The sequence below is a fragment of the Pleurodeles waltl genome, chromosome 8 (assembly GCF_031143425.1).
Source record: "Pleurodeles waltl isolate 20211129_DDA chromosome 8, aPleWal1.hap1.20221129, whole genome shotgun sequence".
NCBI lineage: Eukaryota > Metazoa > Chordata > Amphibia > Caudata > Salamandridae > Pleurodeles > Pleurodeles waltl.
Window position 1 is genome coordinate 569,126,329 of NC_090447.1, and position 19,610 is coordinate 569,145,938.

The 19,610-nt window shown below is 43.6% G+C and overlaps 1 protein-coding gene across 1 annotated transcript in view; it reads right to left on the reverse strand.

The window, feature by feature from the left end:
* Positions 1-10,887: 10,887 nt before the first annotated feature.
* LOC138249540 (steryl-sulfatase-like) overlaps positions 10,888-19,610 on the reverse strand; it is a 711,979-nt gene continuing 703,256 nt past the window's right edge. The window contains exon 7 of the mRNA XM_069203489.1: positions 10,888-11,021. Coding sequence (XP_069059590.1) covers positions 10,888-11,021 — 134 coding nt within the window. The remainder of the gene's footprint in view (positions 11,022-19,610) is intronic.

Below are 19,610 nucleotides of genomic sequence, written 5' to 3' on the forward strand. Positions count from 1 at the left end.
CCCTCTACAAGCATCACAGATCCTCACATCGCAGCTGGAGCAAGGTAACCGAGACCCATTGGATACAGACTCTTAGCACCACCCAACCCGAAGCTTCATCAGACCTCGACCAAGCCATCCAGAACTTAACCGCATGGATCATCAGCTGCACAGATTGAGTTGCCCCGTTGAAATCAGCAAAAACTCAAAAAACGCCAGCTGGTACACCCCAAAGCTCATAACCATCAAGTGCAACTGCTACCAACTTGAGAACTGATGGCGCACCACAAGGAACCCCTCCCACAGAGCCTCCCATAATGCGGCCCTCAGCAACCACCACATATGCATCAAGGAAGCCAAGCCAAGAAAGCAGCCATCACAGCCTGCATCAAAACAGCAGCCAACCACACAATGGAGCTCCTCAAAATAGTCAAGGAATTCTCAAACTCAACAGAAACAGAGAACACCATCCACCTCTCCCAAGAACTCTGCAACTCCCTCTTGGAATACTTCTGCACCAGGATCGCCTCCATCTAAAATAATTTTGACCCCCAACCCATGCCTCTCAACTACCTCAACCAACAAATGCCCCCTGGCCTAATAATCACCACCTGGTCTTCACTCACCACTCAGACCACCACAGCCATCATGTCTTTTATCCACTCCAGTGCACCCATCGACCCCTGACCCCACCGACTCTTCAACCTCAGAACCATTCCAATCAGCACAGTACTCACCGGCATCATCAACACCTCCATCTTCATGGAAGCCTTCCTAGACAGATGGAAACTGCAGAGGTCAGACCCCTACTGAAGAAGCCCTGTGCGGACCCCAGCAACCTAAAAAATTCTAAACTGATTTCCCTCCTCCCCTACCCAACCAAAGTACTTGAGAAAGCCATCAACAACAACTCAACAAACACCTGGAACAAAACCACCTACTTGACTCCTCACTATCAGGTTTCTGCTTTAACCACAGCACTGAGACTAAACTGATCACTGCCACAACGACATTGGATCTCTACTTGACTGCAGAGAAACTGTGGCCCTGACCCTCCTTGACCTCTCTGCTGTCTTTCACACCGTCACCCACCACACCCTTATCTATAGACTCTACAACATCGTCATACAGCAAAATGCCCTCAGGTGGATCGCCTTTTTTCTTTCAGCTCATACACAGAGCATCCGGCTGCCTCCCCTCACATCTGAACCCAAGGTCATCATGTGTGGCACATCCCAAGGATCGTCCCTCAGCCCCACCCTATTCAACACCTGCATGACCCCCTTGCGTCACAGATCTCATGCACTCAACATATTCTCCTACGTTGATGACACTCAACTAATTCTATCATTCACTGAGGATCCCTCCAAAGCCAAAACCAGCTTCTGTGATGCCATGACCAACATAGCCAACTCAATGGGAGACAACTGTCTCAAACTCAACTCCGACAAGACAGTAGTACTGATCTTTCAGAAAAGCACTTGAGACCACAGTTGGTGGCCAGCAGAACTTGGACCAGCACCCATAACCCCAGACCACGCACACAACCTAGGCATCACCCTCTACAACAAACTGACCATGAAACAAGTCAACACAGTCATTTCCTTCTGCTTCCACACCCTTCGCATGCTCCACAGAATCTTCAGGTGGATCCCAGTCAACACCAGACAAACGTCACCCTGGCCCTTGTCATCAGCTGCTTCAACTATGGCAACGCTCTCTATGCAGGCATCTCCTCCCAGCTCCTAAAAAGACTCCAGACCATATAAAATGCGGCAGCCAGACTCATCCTGGACCTCGCCAAATGGACCCACATCACCCCCCACCTCAGAAACCTCCATTGGCTTCCCAGCCAGAAGAGATGTCAGTTCATGATCCTCATGCTCGCCTATAAAGCTCTACACAATCAAGGACCAGCCTACATCAACCATTGGCTGAACTACACTCTACCCTCAAGCACTCCTCCTCTTTTGCCCTCTTTTGCATTCGTCATGGCCGCAGCAGGGTCTACTCCTCCTACATCACCACCCAAGACCTGGAAAGACCTGCCCCTCCACCTCCAAACACTACCCTCCCTGGCAGACTTCAGAAAGAAAGTCCTGGCTGTTCAATGGAGACTTAGAACCTTTAGCACACAGAAACCCCTGGTGGTGATAGTGCTGCGCTTTGCAATGCTGATTGATTGATTAATCCAACTGTCTTCAAACCCCTGGCACAGCAATATGGGAAGAAATGATGTAACAGCAGAGAGAGAAATTGAACCATATCTTACAATGAGCCACTCACTTTCTTTCAACTAAACCACAAAGAAGCCACCTGTGGTGTCTGGAGAGATCTGCCTGCCTGTTAAGAATCCTTGAGTTCGTGTTCTCTGGGGATTGTGTCCAGTGTCGCTGATTCATTGTCGCATTTCTCAGACTCCATGATGCATGTTTGCTAAGGGCCAGACTGTAGACAGATGGTCCAGTGGCAGCAAGGGAATCGAAAAAGGGTGGAGTCAGAGGGAACCACTGATTAACACTTTTGTTTCAAGGCGGAAAGAGTGAGAACATTCCAGAAGAGCAAGAACATTCTGGAAAAAACATAACATCCTGGAAGGGGCCAGGAGGTTCAGGACACTCCGGGATCAGTAAAAGCTGCGAAGATTTAAGCACTAGTCTCAATGTTACACTTTGCCTGGTAACAGCGGGTGATGGGTTCTCTACTCCTGTCACATAGTTCACACCATTTGCATTCCCTGCATCTTTTTGTTGTCCTACCCTTCGGTTTGTCCAGGTGGTTAGGGCAGCTCAGGTAAACCCTTCCATCCACAGGTACTGAGCTTTGCTTGCTGTCATTACGGAATTCCAGCTCCAAATTCAAATACTCCAAGTCATCTGGTCACCCGGCATCTCTACTATTGCAGGCAAACCTTAGTATATTGTTTTTTTCCAATTGTATCCTGGTTGGTTTGGGGCTAATTGTGGTCTCCCCACTTCCATACCCTGGTAAGCCATTCTACGGATACTGTTAAAACATTGTATCCTGTTGTACACAAGTGTTTTAAGATTAAAGGTCCCTTGTTTTCTTCTAGCATGGTGGTTGCTAGTCAGTCCACTGCAGACCAAAGGCTTGCCGTACAGCTTCCACCAGCTTGTGCTCTTTAGGTCAGTGGACTAGGACACTTACTAAGTGTTTCTTTTCTTTTATCTGCTGTACCCTTTTTCATCTTGTGCACTCACTTCTGATTCTGGAGTTCACTACAAATCCTATTTGATTTAAAGGGAAAGGAGTGGTGTTAGCCTTGTAGTCTGTGGCCTTAATCCCAGTGAAATCCTGAAAGTTTGCCAAGTCCATATATTTTATGGTTTCTGCTGTTATCCCATTACAGGTCATAGGTCAGGCCCCCAATACAATGCAGGAAGAAATGGACGCAGTCTGACATAAAAGGACTTTCCTTTTAGAAACGATCAATCAGCTGCAGTCATCTAATCCTGATCCCTCAGGAAGTCTGAATAATGGGAATATGGGTACTTTCTCCACTTCTGGGAGAGGTCTAATGAATATAGGGAGAAAATCACAAAGAGCCGAATCGACCACTCCACTATTCCTACCTCAAGTATGGCCCTACCACAATGATTTTCTGGAGACCCAAAGGCCTCTCAAGCCTTTTTGGCTCCTTGTAGTACTTCTTAGCTCAGCCTCAGTTGTTTCATAAGGATCAAGTAAATGTTACTTTCATCCTCTCCTACCTTGGCATCAGCAATTCTGATAATTAATAACATGATTTCTTGATTGTCCAAAAAACTAAACACAATGCCCACATGGAGCTCCTTTTTTCAGAGACAAGGGTCAAGAGATCAGATTAACTGTATAAGACACTACCATCAATTGGTCTCACAATCAGGATGGACAGCTGAAGCAGCACCTGCAGCCTTCTACTAAGGTTTGCATAAAGATTTGAAAGAACAACAACTTACTAGTGATAAGCTTTCCCACTGATTCTAACTGTCTCATAGAACAGGTATTATTAATAGACTCCCAGCAAACATGATGATGCTGGGAGAAAAGTAGATTATCTTGTAGGATACCTGTGGTTCCAGCAGAGTACTATTAGTCTACAGAAGTGTTGGAAGAACCGATGCAGATTGGGCAATTACAGAAACCCCTTCCACCCCAGAAAAAAAAGAAGGGGGGAAAAGCATGTGTCTGTATTGTGCAAACTAGATCTTTCCTAAATAACTGTTCCAATCTTTGTAGAAAAGCCAAAGCGTAATTTTGAAGAGCAAGCCCAGTTTGAGCAAATTTACAACAAAAGAGTTCACCTTTGCTAAAGAATGAAATCGTTTGTTGATCAAATTGTCCACTCTTTAATGCCCACTCCTAATTTTCACTCTTCAGAAAAGAACAAAATAAACTTATTAGAGGTATTGATGGTAAAATAAATGACTTCTAGAGATATTGTTTGAGAAACTGAGAACTTAATCAAGGCTACAATACATGGGCATGATGAATCCTTAATTTGTTATTTGATGGATGTCCCTGCTTTCAATATTCTATTAGGAATGTTGTGGTTACGTAGACATAATCAACAAATTGAATGGCAACAAGAGACCAAATTTAAACATGCCTACTGCACAAATAACTGCTTAGCCTGTACTAATCTTGTGATATAATACAACTTGATGTATCTTACATCACAGCCTTCAGAAGAAACAAATCAGATTCCTACTGCGTATTAAGTGTATCTGTATGTGCTTAGCAAAAAAGTGGCTAAAACATTATCAAGAGATCAGCCTATGATTGCACCATTGACCTGTTCCCGGATGCCGAGACAATACATGGGAGAATTTATCATCTAAGTTCTAAAGAGGATCAGGTGCTTTTAGAGTATCTGCATGACAATCTAAGGTATGGGGTTCCTTAAACACTTCACATCTCCTTTAGGGATACCTATTTTCTTTGTTCCAAAACAAAGAGGGCAGTTGTGCCCAGGTGTGGATTACCGCAAATTGAACCAAATTACCATCAGAAATCTGTATCCTCCACCCCTCATTTCAGTGAGATTAGAGCAACTCAAGGATGCCAAGATAAATACAAAATTAGATGCACAGGTACATATAATATAGTGCACATACGGGAAGGTGACAAACAGAAAACAGTCTAAAATCCATTATGGCTACTACGATTATTTAAAAATGCGTCTGGAATGCCCTACCACTTTTCAGCATCTATTTTAATTTTGTTGTACTATATCTGGATGGTATCCTAATCTTATTCAGGACCAAAGAAGAACATTAACAATGTGTGAAAGAAGTCTTGCAGAGATTGAGAGACCCTTTCCTGTATGTAAAAGCAAACAACTGCTTATTTGAGATTAACACTGTCACTTTCTCAGGGTTCCATCTCTCAAATCATGGAGTACAAATGGATTCAGATGAAGTTAAAGCTATACGTAAAGGGCCTATTCTTTACACTGTCAAGCAGATACAGAGGTTTTTTGGTCTTGCTCAATTTATCAATAGTTTATTCAAGATTTCTGATCCAAAGCCCTCCCACATACTCAGTTAGCCAAGAAAGGAGTTCCTTTTATAGGGGGTACAGAACAGGAGAAAACATTCTCAGAGTTAAAGGAAGGTTTCATGACTGCCCTAATAATAAGGCATCCAGATCATTCACTCCCTTTCATTATGTAAACTGATGCCTCATATTATGCCATTGAGGTTATTTTATCACAACGGCATCTAACTACTACTGTCCTGCATCATATGGCTTTCTATTCTCATACTTTAAATACTGCTGAGAGGAATTATACAAAATTTGACAGAGAGTTCTTGGGAGTAGTGGAAACATTTTAACACTAACAACATTATATGGTTGAGTAAGAACATCCAGTTATAAGAATCATTGTTACCTCAAGAGCAGTGAAGTGCTCCAATCCTCAACATAAACAATGTTCCCTTTTCTTTTTTTTAATTCTATTTGAATTAACTTATAGATCTGGAAAACATTACAGTAAAGCAGGTGCCTTGCCCCAACCCACAAAAGAGGAAGCACTTGTGGAACTAACTACCATCTTAGCTCTTCAGTCAGTGGTAGAAAAAGATGCTCTCTCATTCGCACTAGAACTTAAAGACCAACATGCTACTCTCATTCAACAGGAGTGGATAATGAAGGAAGAAGACATTCCACAATACCTTATATACTATTGTGAAGACACTCCCATAGTAGGTCATACAGGATGAAGAAAGACAGGTGATCCTCTTAAACTGCATTTCTGGTAGGAAAGGATGGTTCAAGACGTGAAGGAATATATTTATCACTGAGTCAGCTCTCCTAGAGCAAAAACACTACACAGGATATTCAGTGGTCTCCTTTGTCCACACCCAGTCAGCCCTAGACTTATTTATAAATAGAATTCATCATTAAGGTTCCTATTTCTGAACAAGATACTACAATTGTGGTTGTATTTGACTATCAACCAATATTTCTGATTTTATTGCACTTGATAAGGTACCTTATTTCTTTGAATTATCCCAGATTTTCTGAAGGAGACTATACACCTTTATGTGCTGCCCAAGGTCATCATTTCAAATCCCAATCTCCTTCTAAATTTTGAATATAATAAACCATTCAGTTTGTAATAATGCACATCCCTTCCACCAGTTACTACCCTCTGACAGACGGTCACATGGAGATAGTTTATCATGCCCTAGAATAATATTACTGTTTTGTCTTGATGGGCCACCAAGAAAAACTAGTCACAGTGGCTTCCCTCCAGTCCCTGACAATTCCCTACAGAGTGCTTTGGATTTTTCTTCTTTATTTCGGGCATATGGATATCATCCTTGTATCTGGCCAAGAGAATTTTTTTCATCCTCAGTACCTATTGTACAGAGTATTCCAAATAATAAAGAAGTTACTCAGCAAAAGGCCATAAAAAACTTCAGCCAGCCAAAGTAGACTATAAAAGATTTGCAATCAGCAGAAACAGGCTGGTTTCCAGTACAATTTGAATAATCTTTTTTGGCTACACTCACATAATCTATCTATCGCTGGTTCATACACTAATTTCCTTTCACAATTTGTAGGTTCTTTCGAAATCATTGGCTTAGTCAGGAACTTTGCAGTTCCCTAAAGCTACCAGCAAATTGACACATGCATCCTGTAGCTAATATCTCTAGGGTTAAGAAAGCAAACAACATAGACAATGTCCAACTCTTCCAATTGTAATAGATGGGACATTGAGTATGAAGTGGGGGAGATTCTTGACGCGATTTGAGTCAGACAGCAGTTACAATATTTAGGCCCAGATTTAAGAGGGCCTAACGAGGCCAAAATCACTGCACCAGATTTGCAAATTGGTGCAAAGCATGAATTGCACCACTTTGTAACCCCGGGCTCCACATTATGCCTGTGCCAGGCATAATGTATGGAAGGGGGGCATTCCCCCTTTGGGGGGGCCTAAAAAATGGCGCAAAGAAATCTAAAAGATTTCTTTGTGCTATTTTGTTCAGCATTTATAACGCCTGCACTGGGTGCAGTGCCATTTTTCTTAAATTTTCCCCTCAGTGTCCTAGAAATATCATGATGCCTCAGATAAATAATGGAACCCAAGTCATCCATCCATGAATACTGAACTCTGCTTAATTCATTCATTCCACCATTTTGTGTCTAATAAACCAAGTCCTGATTTGAGGAGGCTTAGGGGAAGGTCTTTGGGCAAGGGCGGGACTTGAAAACTGTGGCAAACTGCCCAGTGGTCGGATCTTATTGGACTGAAAGGTAAAAGAGTGAAGTTATCATTGGAGTCCCTGGCCTGAATTCTAGTAAAATCCTGACATATGGGAACAACCAGCTTGTTCTAGACAATGCTAGTATCCTGTTAATAAGCATATGGTGATTTCACCTCACCCATATTCTATGCCAGGAAAAGGCTAATCCCAGTATGGTTCTTTTTGTTCGAGGGGAGGTCTGAACTTTCAGATGGTCAGCAAAGTAATTAACTCTCTCAAAAGAGCAACCCAAAACAATTATTTTAAGGCTGGCACAGGGAAATATTTCAAAATTCATAAATGCATAAACACCTCCTACAGAATAAATGTGAGTGTGGACAGGAGACAATTAGTAACTGTCTTGTCAATGATCTCTCTACCTCATTTCAATTAAAAGTACATTTAAGCCAATCTACCCAAATTGTAAACCTGTTTAATCACTACTGACCTTATGCTGCTGCCGAGAATAAGGGGGGAATTTCTTTGTAGATTCCCAATTAAATTATAAAGCTTTAGCCACTCATAACCATGCTCATCTGGGTCTCATCTGTGACAGTGCTCCACACTGTGCAAAGTCTCCCACCTCAGTTGCAAAGCAGAAGACCTGTGAAAAAAAGGTGGGCTCTGGGGGTTAAAGCGCAAATCCAGTTTACCATGAGCCTGCAGTTAGTGAAACTATATTAGGGAGATTTACACCAGATTTCTAAAAATCGAAGATCCATAAGCGAATAAACTTGGGGTGGTTCACAGGCTAGAACTTGCTTTATTGAAATTGTTTCTTAAAATTCTTAAGGTTTAGTGTTACAACCCTTGAAACGGAATACAATGCTCAAGCCCGGAAAGTGGCATAATTGATACTGTTTGCTTCATTAAAAGTTTGGCAGGTTGGACAAGACCTACAGAACTCATCTGAATCCATCCTCATTTGAGGTCAATACAAGTGGAAGACAAGACTGCCAAAGGTCCTGTTTTGCCCTAAATGGCCTGCTACTGGCACATTGTAAGCCTGACCCATTAACAAGGCTTTGTAGCACTGGGGACCATCAACACACGGATTGCCCCCGGCTCAGGAGCCTTAGGCTCACTATACAGGAGACCATTCTCCCTCTAAATCAGATGTTTGCCAGAGGCACAATCAGCTGTCTGGGTCTCAGCCTGCAGCCGATAACCCACAAAAGTAGGGCATTCCCTCTGCACCTTGCAGAACTCCTCCCTATTGAGCTTTTCCTGCTGCCAGTTAGGCAGCTTAAGCAGGTCCCCCAGTTTGGCCACATTCTCGCCGCAGGCTCCGGAGTGTCCCCCTCAAGGTCAGCCTTCTCTCGGACCATGGGAGTTTCAGACATGGGTATCCATGTGCCTTGCCCTATCTAATTTTTGGGAGGATCCTGGGCTATTCTTCCAGGCTCTAGGTCCTTCTCATAAAATTGTGGGGCTTCCATGGACTGTGTGGTCAGGCACACTCACTCGGGCAACCCTGAAGTCTCAAAGTAGCACCTGAGCTCCATCCCCCTTCCAGGCGGTAATGCTCTAGGTCATTGCCAAGCAGATAGTTCACAGGCATGGGCGGACTCACAGCTACCGTCAAGGAACCTGAGACCCCCCTGCCACCATTTAAAGGAAACCAGAGCCACTGAGTAGTGGCTCACACAGATATCAGCTGCAACAACTTGTTGAAATAGATTGGTGGGACTACCTGCTCTGAGGACATCATGTTTGTCTTACTGGCTCCAGTGTTTCTCAGAGCTTATATCCACTGGCCATTGATGGTGACCTACTGTCTGTACTTCCTAGTATTGTCAGGCATGGGGGTTCTCTGCACAATCTCTCTGTCACTCAGGGACAAAAGGGTAATCTCTACTCTGTCCCCCAAACTATCTGGGACAATCTCCTCCTCAAGCACTACGCTAGCCAACCTAAGTGACTACCCAAAGGTGGGGGGGCTGTGCCTGCTTGAGACACTTGGAATTCCCCTTGTAGGGCCCTTCCTGTTGACACTCATAACACTTAGGAGGTGCCTTCCTTGCATTACTGTCAGGGAACCATTTCATTTTCTTCTCAGTAGGGGGATGGTAGTCCTTATCATAAGAACTACTTGAGACCCTTTAGAGAACTCCTTGCTTTTACTTTTGTCCCCCCTTCTTATAGCGAGGACCCTTCCTACCCTTGTGGTGATCCCTCCCCAAATACGTTCAAGTGGACCCTGATGCTGACCGCCTCCTTAGCAAGTTCCCTAGGGTTAGAGAGCTTACTGTCAACATGGTGTTGACACAGTTCTGGAAAACAAATATTAAACATGTGCTCCTTTGAAATTAGAGTATACAGCCTCTGGTAATCCTTTCTATAAACTGCCCTTCGCCCAATCATCCAGTGCCTTGCAAAAGAAATCAACATAATCCATCCAGGTCTGCTGGGAAGGCTTCTGACTATTCCTGAACTTCTGTCTGTATTTCTCTGGGGTCAAACCAAATTTTCTGATTAGGGCCTCCTTCATGGGGGGATACCTCATCCTGTCACTCCACTTTAGGCCAGTAGAGTGTCCCTCCCCTCACTACGGATGTACCTCCACAGACTAGCTTCTGAAATCTCCTGAGGGACCCTGGGCATCTGAAGGGCATTTTCAAAGGTCTCAAACCATCTATGTATGTTGTCTTTCACCACAAAGTCAAATACTTGGGGATGTGGACCTTCTTGTCAGAGGGCACTGAAGAAGTGCTACCCCCACTGGACTCTATTTGCTTAGCTCTTACATCCTGTTCCTTTAGACTCCTCTCATGAGCCAAACGCGCCAAAGTGATCCACTCCTCCATGGCCAGTTTTTCCCTGGCTAAGGCTCTCTCAGCCTCATCCATGGCCAGTTTTATCTCCCCCGAAGCATTTTCTTTGTCTAATGTGAGCTTATTCTGCTCAAATCTCATTTTTCTCTCCTCCCTCCTGTCCTCCAGCTCCACTGGGGACAGGCATTTGGATGACACACTGATCCCTGCCATGGTGGGAACCACTGCTCTTGGTAGGATATTGGCCTCCTATCCCATAGGCAGTCCTAGGGTCTCCAGTGAATTCTGGTCCAGCTCCTCATCATCATCCAGTTCCTCCTCATCATCCTCTGTGGTTACAGGTGCTGCTTAACGAGCTTCAATCCAGGCCCTCAGTGCCTTTACAGCTCCACCTTCCTGGTGAAGCGTTTAGTAGAAAGCTCAAACCCCTTATAGAAATCCTTGTGCTGAGCCACAGTGTAGGTCTCAAGTTTGGCCACCTGAAAATCCATTTTTTCAGGTACAGATGTACAACCTCCAACCACAGACAGTAGTTTACACCAAATTACTGTCAGCCACTACACAAACACAAGTCCTGTCCCACTGCTGCCACCAATGTCAGGGATTGATTGGCAGAGGTATACACACTGTCCAAGCAGGAACCACAATCCTAGTCAGGGTAAGTCAGACACATACCATAAATTAACCTGTGCTCACCCTTTGGTAGGTTGGCACCCATCAGACAGGCTTAACTTTATAGGCAATGTGTAAAGTATTTGTGCAACACTTAAAACAATAAAACTGTGAAAACAGTCCACAAAAGACACCACACGTGGTTAGGCAAATAGAGCTTAATCTTATGAGTAAAACAAGACCACAACAACAAACATCCAATGAGTAAAAGTTGAGACATGAATTTTTAAAGGTTAAAATGCAATATAGTGCTAAAAATCATAAAGCACCAACCGTGGCAATCTGGTCGTGCTAGCCTGAGTGAAATTCAAAAGTTCAGACCAATATTGATGGAGTACAGGAGTCTCAGACATGTCTCGCTGAAGTTTTACCTTCTCAAAGTTGAGCTAAGAGTCCTGCTCATGGGGAAGATGTTCGCAGTGTGTAAGGAGAGAGTCGCTGGTGGTGGTCTGCGGGCACAAGGAGTCAGATGTGCATTGTGGACTGGCAGACTAGAGACTCGCAGTCACGGGTGGTAATGCTTGCTGTGTGAAGAGACAAACTTGCAGTAGTTTATGTTGATTCTTTGCTCGAGTGGCCTGGTTCCTGTGCGAGAGGGCCCATTTGTGGTTACGAAGACCCCAAAAGCTTGATTTCAGGTGCCACAAAAAACACTTTTAGGGTCCCAGCATTGGAGGGGCACCTCTTGATGGTCAGGAGCTGGTTGAAGACGGGTCCAGGAGCTATAGCAAATGTGTTGGAAGTCCTTAGGCCCGTATTTATACTTTTTTTGCGCCGCATTTGCGTCGTTTTTTGACGCAAAAACGGCGCAAACTTGCAAAATGCCATTGTATTTTGTAGGTTTGCGCCGTTTTGCGTCAAAAAGCGGTGCAAATGCGGCGCTAAAAAAAGTATAAATACGGGCCTTAGTGTTCCTGAGACTTCAGATGAACAGGAAGCAGGCCAGCAAGCTCTTGGAGTCACTCTGGTTCTGGGTTGTAGAGTTTCAGGTCCAGTACTTCTCACTACCAGGCAAAGAGGGCAGCAGGTCAGTACAGCAGAACAGGAGTCCAGCAAAGTCCAGCAGAGTCCAGCAGAATACTTTCAGCAGTCCTTTTCCCTGGCAGGGTATCCAGAGGTCCAGAAGTATACTCGTTTCGTGAGGACAGAAGTCCACGTCTTAAGTTGGGTGGTGACTATGAAGTAGAGGAGACATCAAAGAGAGGCCTTTGAAGTGCACAGAGTCCCTACCATGGCTCCAGGCACACTGCAGGGTACTTTGCAGCTCTTTGTGTGAGCTCAGGACACAGCCCATTCAGGTGTAAGCACCAGTTCCTCCTGCCCAGAATGGGCCAACAGGATGTTGATGGTCCATCAGACACACCCATGCTCTCTCTGTGTGTGGCTGTCTGGAGGGAAAGCACAAACGCCCAGCAGTCAACTACCCAGACGTATTCAGAGACAGTCAGAAGGCACTGGATGATTTAAAGTAATAAAATTTCAATTTTTTAAAAGTGGCATTCCCAGAATTATAATTTAAAATCTAACTTGACCATAAGCTGTGATTTTAAATTGTGATTCCAGATACTCCAAACTTGGGGATCCCATTTCTTCTCAATCGTAAATTTCACATATCAAATGTAATAAGGCAATCCCAATGTTAGCCCGTGGGAGAGATTGGCCTTGTAGTAGTGAAAAACTAATTCAAGGGTTTTTCACTACCTGGACAGGTAAAACTTCAAAGTACATGTCCAACTTCCTAAATACACTGCACAGTACTCTTGGGACTGTCCAGGGCCTATCTTAGGGGTTACTTATATGTATTAAAAAGGAAAGTTTGGACCTGGCCAGAGGGTTAACTTACCAGTTTGAAATGACAGTTCAAAACTGCACACACAAGCTCTTAAATGGCAGGCTTGAGTCATGTTTAAAGGGCTACTGAAGTGGGTGGCACAATCAGTGCTGCAGGCCCACCAGTAGCACTTACCTTACTGGCCTTGGGCAGATATAGGGGGTTATTGCAACTTTGGAGGAGGTGTTAATCCGTCCCAAATGTGACGGATTTACCACCAGCCGTATTACGAGTTCCATAGGAGATAATGGACTCGTAATATGGCTGGTGGTATATCTGTCACTTTACCGTCACTTTTGGGACGGATTAACACCTCCTCCAAAGTTGTAATACCCCCACCAGTGCATTTACTACCTATGTATGAGTAAAATAAATGTGCCAATTGTGGATAAGGCAATTTTACCATGTTTTAAGCAGAGAGCATATGACCTTTAGCACTGGTTAGCAGTGGTAAAGTGCCCAGAGTCCTAAAGCCAACACAAATGAGGTCAGCAAAACAGGAGGTCAGAAGGCAAAAACGTAAGGGACAACAACACCAAGGATGTCAGGTCTAACAGGTCTGTAGTTGGAAAGCCTGGCTGAGTCAGCAGATGGTTTCTTGAGCAGAGGCATGAAGGCGGTATGTTTCCAGATGTCAGAAAATATGTCTGAGTGCATAGAAGTGTTGAGGATGGGTGTTAGTACTTTGCTACATTTGGCTAAGGCGTGGTGGGGGCAAAGCTCAGATGGGCCCCGGGTGCATGCTCTTTATGTTGGCAGCAATTTTGATTGTAGTGACAGAGGGGCACGAGGGCAGGGTTCATTCTTCAGCAGTGATGGAAAGTTGAGTTCTGACGGTCATGAGGTCTGGTTGAGGGTCTAATTTGCTGTATATGGAAGTGATTTAGTAACAGAAAATTCTTGAGAGCTTGTTGCAAAGGCCTAGTAAGGTGGTGATGTTGCTGGAGGTGGCAGGAAGTGTGGTACATTTTTTACTGATGGTGTGTGAAGATTTCCTTACTGACGTTAGTGCTGGCGGCAATGTGATCTGCAAGAGCTGTTTGTGCTTGAAGTTCTGTATCTGCTGGGGGCAGCGTCGTAGATCTGATTTAAAGTTGTTGTTATCAGTGGTGTCTTGACGTGTTCTCCATTTGTGTTCCAGTTGCTTGTTGTTGTGTTTCAGCATTCTGAGCTCTTCTCTGCACCAGCTGGCCTGTGGTTGGCCTATTGCCATTTGGCTGTGCTTGAGGGGATCCAGGGTGTCAAGCACATGCAGTCAAGAGTTGAGGTTCTTGATGGTTTTCAGCACGTTTTTTGGTGTGCTCCAGCCAGTGCACACAAAGGGTACAAGTGCACTCCTCTTTTATGATGCTTTTCAAGCTGTGGCAGGTGGTTCCGGTGGTAGTAGGTCTGTGGTGGGTTGGGATAGAAATGATTAAACTGATGAGGGTGTGGTCTGTCCAGGTCATAGTTTCTGTTTTGTCAACTGTGATTTTACTGATTGAGTAGAAAATCTGGCTCAAGGAGTCCAACAGTGTGAGTGGGTTTGGTAATGTGCTTGGTGAGGCCAAGGTTTTTGAGTTTTTATGGAAGAGCTGTAGAGTTTGAGTTGGTGCAGTTTTCTAGGTAAAATTTAAGGTCTCAGAGGAGGAAGAAGGCATTGATAATGAGGGGTGTGACGAAGTTTGTGATGTCGTTGGCCAAATTGGTGCAGGGTCCTGGAGGTCTGTCTATGAGGGTTCCACACAGGGAGACGTAGGCTGTGATGCGTATCTTGAACATGAGGTGTTCCATGTGGCTAGTGGGTTTGTCTGTGCAGTGGTTACTCCACCTCCAGGCTTGTGCTGACAATATTGCCTGATGATCCTGTAGCCAGCGAGAATGGCTGTAGTGCTGTCCATTTTAGAGTTTGGGTTTAGCCATGATTCTGTGAAGAGGAGCAGGTCCGGAGCATGGTCATGCAGCAGGTACTATATCTCCATGGTGTGTTTGATGAGCGAGCAGGTGTGGAGGATCATGCATGCAAATGTGGCATGTTGTGTTGGTGATGTTTGATCTGTGTGAGCATTTGGCTGGTTTAAGTGTGAGCGAATGGGGTGCTGTGTGCTGTTGGTGTGGGTGTGGTGGAAGTAGGGCATGGGAGAGTGCATGAGAACTTGCAGTAGACACATGTGAATGCTCCTTCTGTGTAGTGTAGCAGCAGTGTGGTGAGCTACGGGCAGGTTGAGAGCATGGTGGCACATGACAGGAATCTGTGGTTAGGGGGAGAACCAGGGTTCCTGTCACTGGGCACAGTCTAGGCACAAACAGACACAGCTGGGCTAGCCATTGGCGCATCAGCCCTGTCACTACCAGGTCTTGGGAAGGAGAGGGACGCAGGGTGCCATGGGCAGGAAACCAGTTGATGTCACTGTGCAGAGAGATGACGGGAAATTGAGTGGTCATTTCCTGTGCAGATGGGTGATGGGAAATTAAGTCCTCTTGCTCAGCTTCGTTTTGGAAGACAGTTGGCCAGAAACAAGAGATGTCACTTCCAGTGTATACGGATGATTGAAAATCCAGTGATGTCACTTCCTGTGTGGATGTGTGAAAATAAATTAAGTTCTCTTGTTTGGGTGCTTCTTTGAAAGGCAGTTTTGGCAAAAAAACAGAGGTCACTTGCTGTGCAGATGGATACTAGGGAATCCAGTGATGTCACTTTGTGTGTGGTGTTTCTAGTTTTGTGCCCGAGCTCCGCCCTCAGGGCAGCAATTTCTCCAACCAGTGAGGTCACTTCCTGCGCAGATGAATGATGGGAAATCCACTGATGTCACACCCTGTGCAAATGGATGATGGGAAATCCAGTGATCTCACTTTTTGTGCAGATGGGAGATGGGAAAAATGTCTTCTTGCTTGGCCTCTGTTTTTTAATTTTTTAAAGATTGTTTTCCAGGAAACCACAGATGGATGAAGAGAAATCCAGTGAGGTCACTTCCTGTGCAGATAGGTGATGGAAAATCCAGTGATGTCACTTTCTGTGCTGGTGGGCGATGAGAAAACCAGTGAAGTCACTTCCTGTGCAGATGAGTGATGGGAAATAAAGTCCCTTTGCTTGCCTTCTGTTTTTTAAGGACGGTTTTGGTGGAAAGTCAGTGATGTCCAGTGAAATCCAGTTATGTAATTTTCTGAGAAAATTTGTGTTTGTCTCCGGGGTGGGGACCTACCAGCAAGAATATGTCAACAGCAATTTAGGTACGAGTGGGGTTGAAGCAAAAATGTCTACAGTTCTGTGTCTACACTTGTACACAATTCTGCCATGATGGAGGCATTTCCTCATTTGTAAGTACAGATTATAAATACAGAATTCTATCTATCCTGATTCCATGAATAAAAAGTGGGACTTTATTTTTGCAAATACCTTATTTTGTACACTTAAGCTCAACTCAGTGTACAGAATGCTTTAGTAACTGGGACCTAGGAAACACTAACCCAGTGGCCAGGTTTTACGGAAGTGTTTGAGAGCAAAAGGTAAGTTTCCTTCGCACTTCGAGGTTGGCTGAATCCCCTTTAGAAAACTTACAGTGATGTTGCCATACAAGAGATGGTTAAATAATAAGACGTTGATGGGCTCGGGCAGACATATGTCAGGTAAATGTAGCTGTTATATTTAACCTTAGGATGGTGGTGAAGCAGCAAGTGAAGAGGAGATTACCATAGTATAGTTGGTATGACATTGTTTAGGGTACATGCCTGGTCAGAGAAAGAAAATGGAGGAATGCCTCTGACTTCATTTTATTGTGAGGAAGATGGGCTGGAATCAATAAGGCAAATAAAACAGGACTTGGTGGATGTTTGCAAGAGATGACCAGAAGCAGATATTTATGGATCCAGTAACTATCACTTAGGATTTAGCTGAGAGCTAAGGAAAACGTGGCTATAAACAGGCCTTGAAAACATATTGTCAGAGAAGTGATGGGATTTTGAAAATCAAAATGATTTGGTTGGAGTAAATATGAAGACATGTTCAAGGGCCATTTATTATTTAGACAAGGTAGAGTCGATATTTCTTATCTTGTACCAGTGATGTACTTGATTAACTATATAGAAATAATGGTACACTTTGTGAGTAAAGGAGTCAATTGGCTTTGAAGACAAAAATGCTTCAATCCAGAGGTCTTGGTTTTCAGTGTGCCTCGTGAATTACTAGAAGAAGCTGAAGTTAAGTTATTTATTGAGTCAGAGATATTATATGGGATATCTTTAAGATATGGCAAAATTGGTCCAAGTGCAGGCTGATCTGCAAACTTAACAGAACGTCCATGCAGAAGAATTACTGGTAGGTTACTATGAAGAAGGTGGGAAGAATGCTAGTTAGGAGACCAGTACACTCGGGAAAGGGGGAAAATAATTTTGCAAAAGCGGGGGAAACATGGTGGCAAAAAAGGTGGGTTGTTTTGTTTAGATAAAGATTATTTAATGTAATAATGTTTAATAAATTAGTATGACAGAGTGGGAAAGTATGAAGGAGTTTGATCCTGATGTACAAGTATATTTTGTTATTGCAAAGCCTGTGATTCACTAAAGCACAGTGTGTGTAATGGCAAAATACCTTCTTCCTAGCTACATATGCCCCTTTACTAGTCATACAAGTCTGTCCACGTTGTGAAAGGGCTTTAGCAACCTTTCTGTATTGGAATTGTATTGGAAATAGGAAGCAGCTTCAAAGGGACACTCACCATTATATTTATGAAGAGGAGAGAGATGTATTAAAGAATTGTGGGCCAGATGTAGCAAAGGTTTTTACCCATTCTGTGTCTATGGGAAAATGTGTTTGTACATATGGCCCTGTGACTGCAATTGCAAACCACTGATCGGTTACCAACACCTTAAATAGGATGGCATTTGATTCGCAAAGGGAAAATTTTCTCCATGGGGCATCTTCCCCTTTGAGTGCTTTGACAGTGACAGCGGCCTCAGTGAGAGAATGCAATATGCTATCTCCAAAGTCTTCCCAAACTGGAAACTTTTTTTAAAGCAGCACCAATCTCTTTAATGGGCACAGACTGCTTGCAGTTGGAAATGCAAATGCTGGGGTGAAGGGCCGCTGTCCCTTGCAGCCTTCCAACCCTGCCTTTGCAGTGTCTATGAGGGAATCGCAAACTGCAGCCTCGCTGATTAATATTCATTATGCAGGTCATTTGTGTGCTCCTGAGAATGTACAATTTGCAATGTGATCTACTTGTAAATAGGTTTGCAAATAAAAATAGTACTTCAGTCCATTTAAGTCTTATCCTGCTCTGATTATGAGGCACTCTTTTGCCATCCTTAATTTTTCTTTATAAAGCTCTCTTTTGTGTTATTCCAAATCATAAGAGACCCAAGGCCAGATGTACAACGGTACGTTTTGCGACTCGCAATTTGCGAGTCAAAAAACCAAATGCACAACTGTGTCAATTACACTGTTTGCGATTCCCAGTGGGGTCACAAATGACCTGCATCATTAATATTCATGAGGTAGGTCGCAATTTGCGATCCCGTTGGGAATAGCCACACTCACTGGGATGATGGCCTGCTGGGGACAGCAGACAACCATGTCTGTGACTGCTTTTTAAATAAAGCTGTTTTTTTAATGCAGCCCGTTTTCTTAAAAGAAAACGAGATCAATTTCAAACAAAAAACTGAAAAGTTTTCTTTACATTTTTTTCAGAGTAGGCAGTGGTCTGTGGGACCACTACCTGCTCTGAATAAATATTTTCACTTTCATTCACAAAGGAGAAGGGGTTGCAAGGGGACTCCTTCCCGTTTGAGAATGGGTTACCACCAATTTGAATTTGGTGGTAACTGCAATTGTTTTGCAACCGCAATTGCGGTCACAAAACAATCATACATGCCACTGTGACTCACAATTAGGAAGAAACAGCCTTTGGAGTGCCGCCTTCCTAATTGCGAGTCGCAAACCTGACTGTGTGAGCCGGTGTTTGCATGCCTGCTCAGAAAATAGGGATGGTACATTGGACTAGTCCATTTTGCGGTTGCAAAAGGTGAAATTCGCCTTTTGCGTTTGTGAAATCGCGTCGTACATCGGGCCCCCAGGGCCCTGTCTGGCAAAGAGAGGAACCTTATTATAAGACAACATGCTTTTTGTCATCGCGTGTGGCACTGCAAGAGATTTTACATCAGCTTTCACATTTGAGAACCTAAAAGCTAAATATAACAATTCAGATTACAAATAAATACTTTGTTTCATGAATAATATTTTTTCGCAGAAACAGCAGGTTATATTGTAAAGCATTGATATTTAAAAATAGCACATTCTATTCAGTTGTATGAATAGCTATATACTTGTTTGACAAGAAGGACGTATGATTGGTTCTTGGGAAGACAAAGCTACAAAACAAAAATACAGAACTCATCAAGAGCAGTATGATTATTAGCAGTTATGCAATAACTAGAAGTACAGATTGTGAATTCCTCGCCCATGATTCATATTAATTCCATTAATATGTAGTAAATAAATATGAGAGTTTATTTTTCACATTTGAGTCCGAAGAAGGAAAATGAGGTGCTTTGAGAAAATACTGTATTGCTAAAAACATCTATTAATGTATTAATATATATATATATATATATATATATATATAT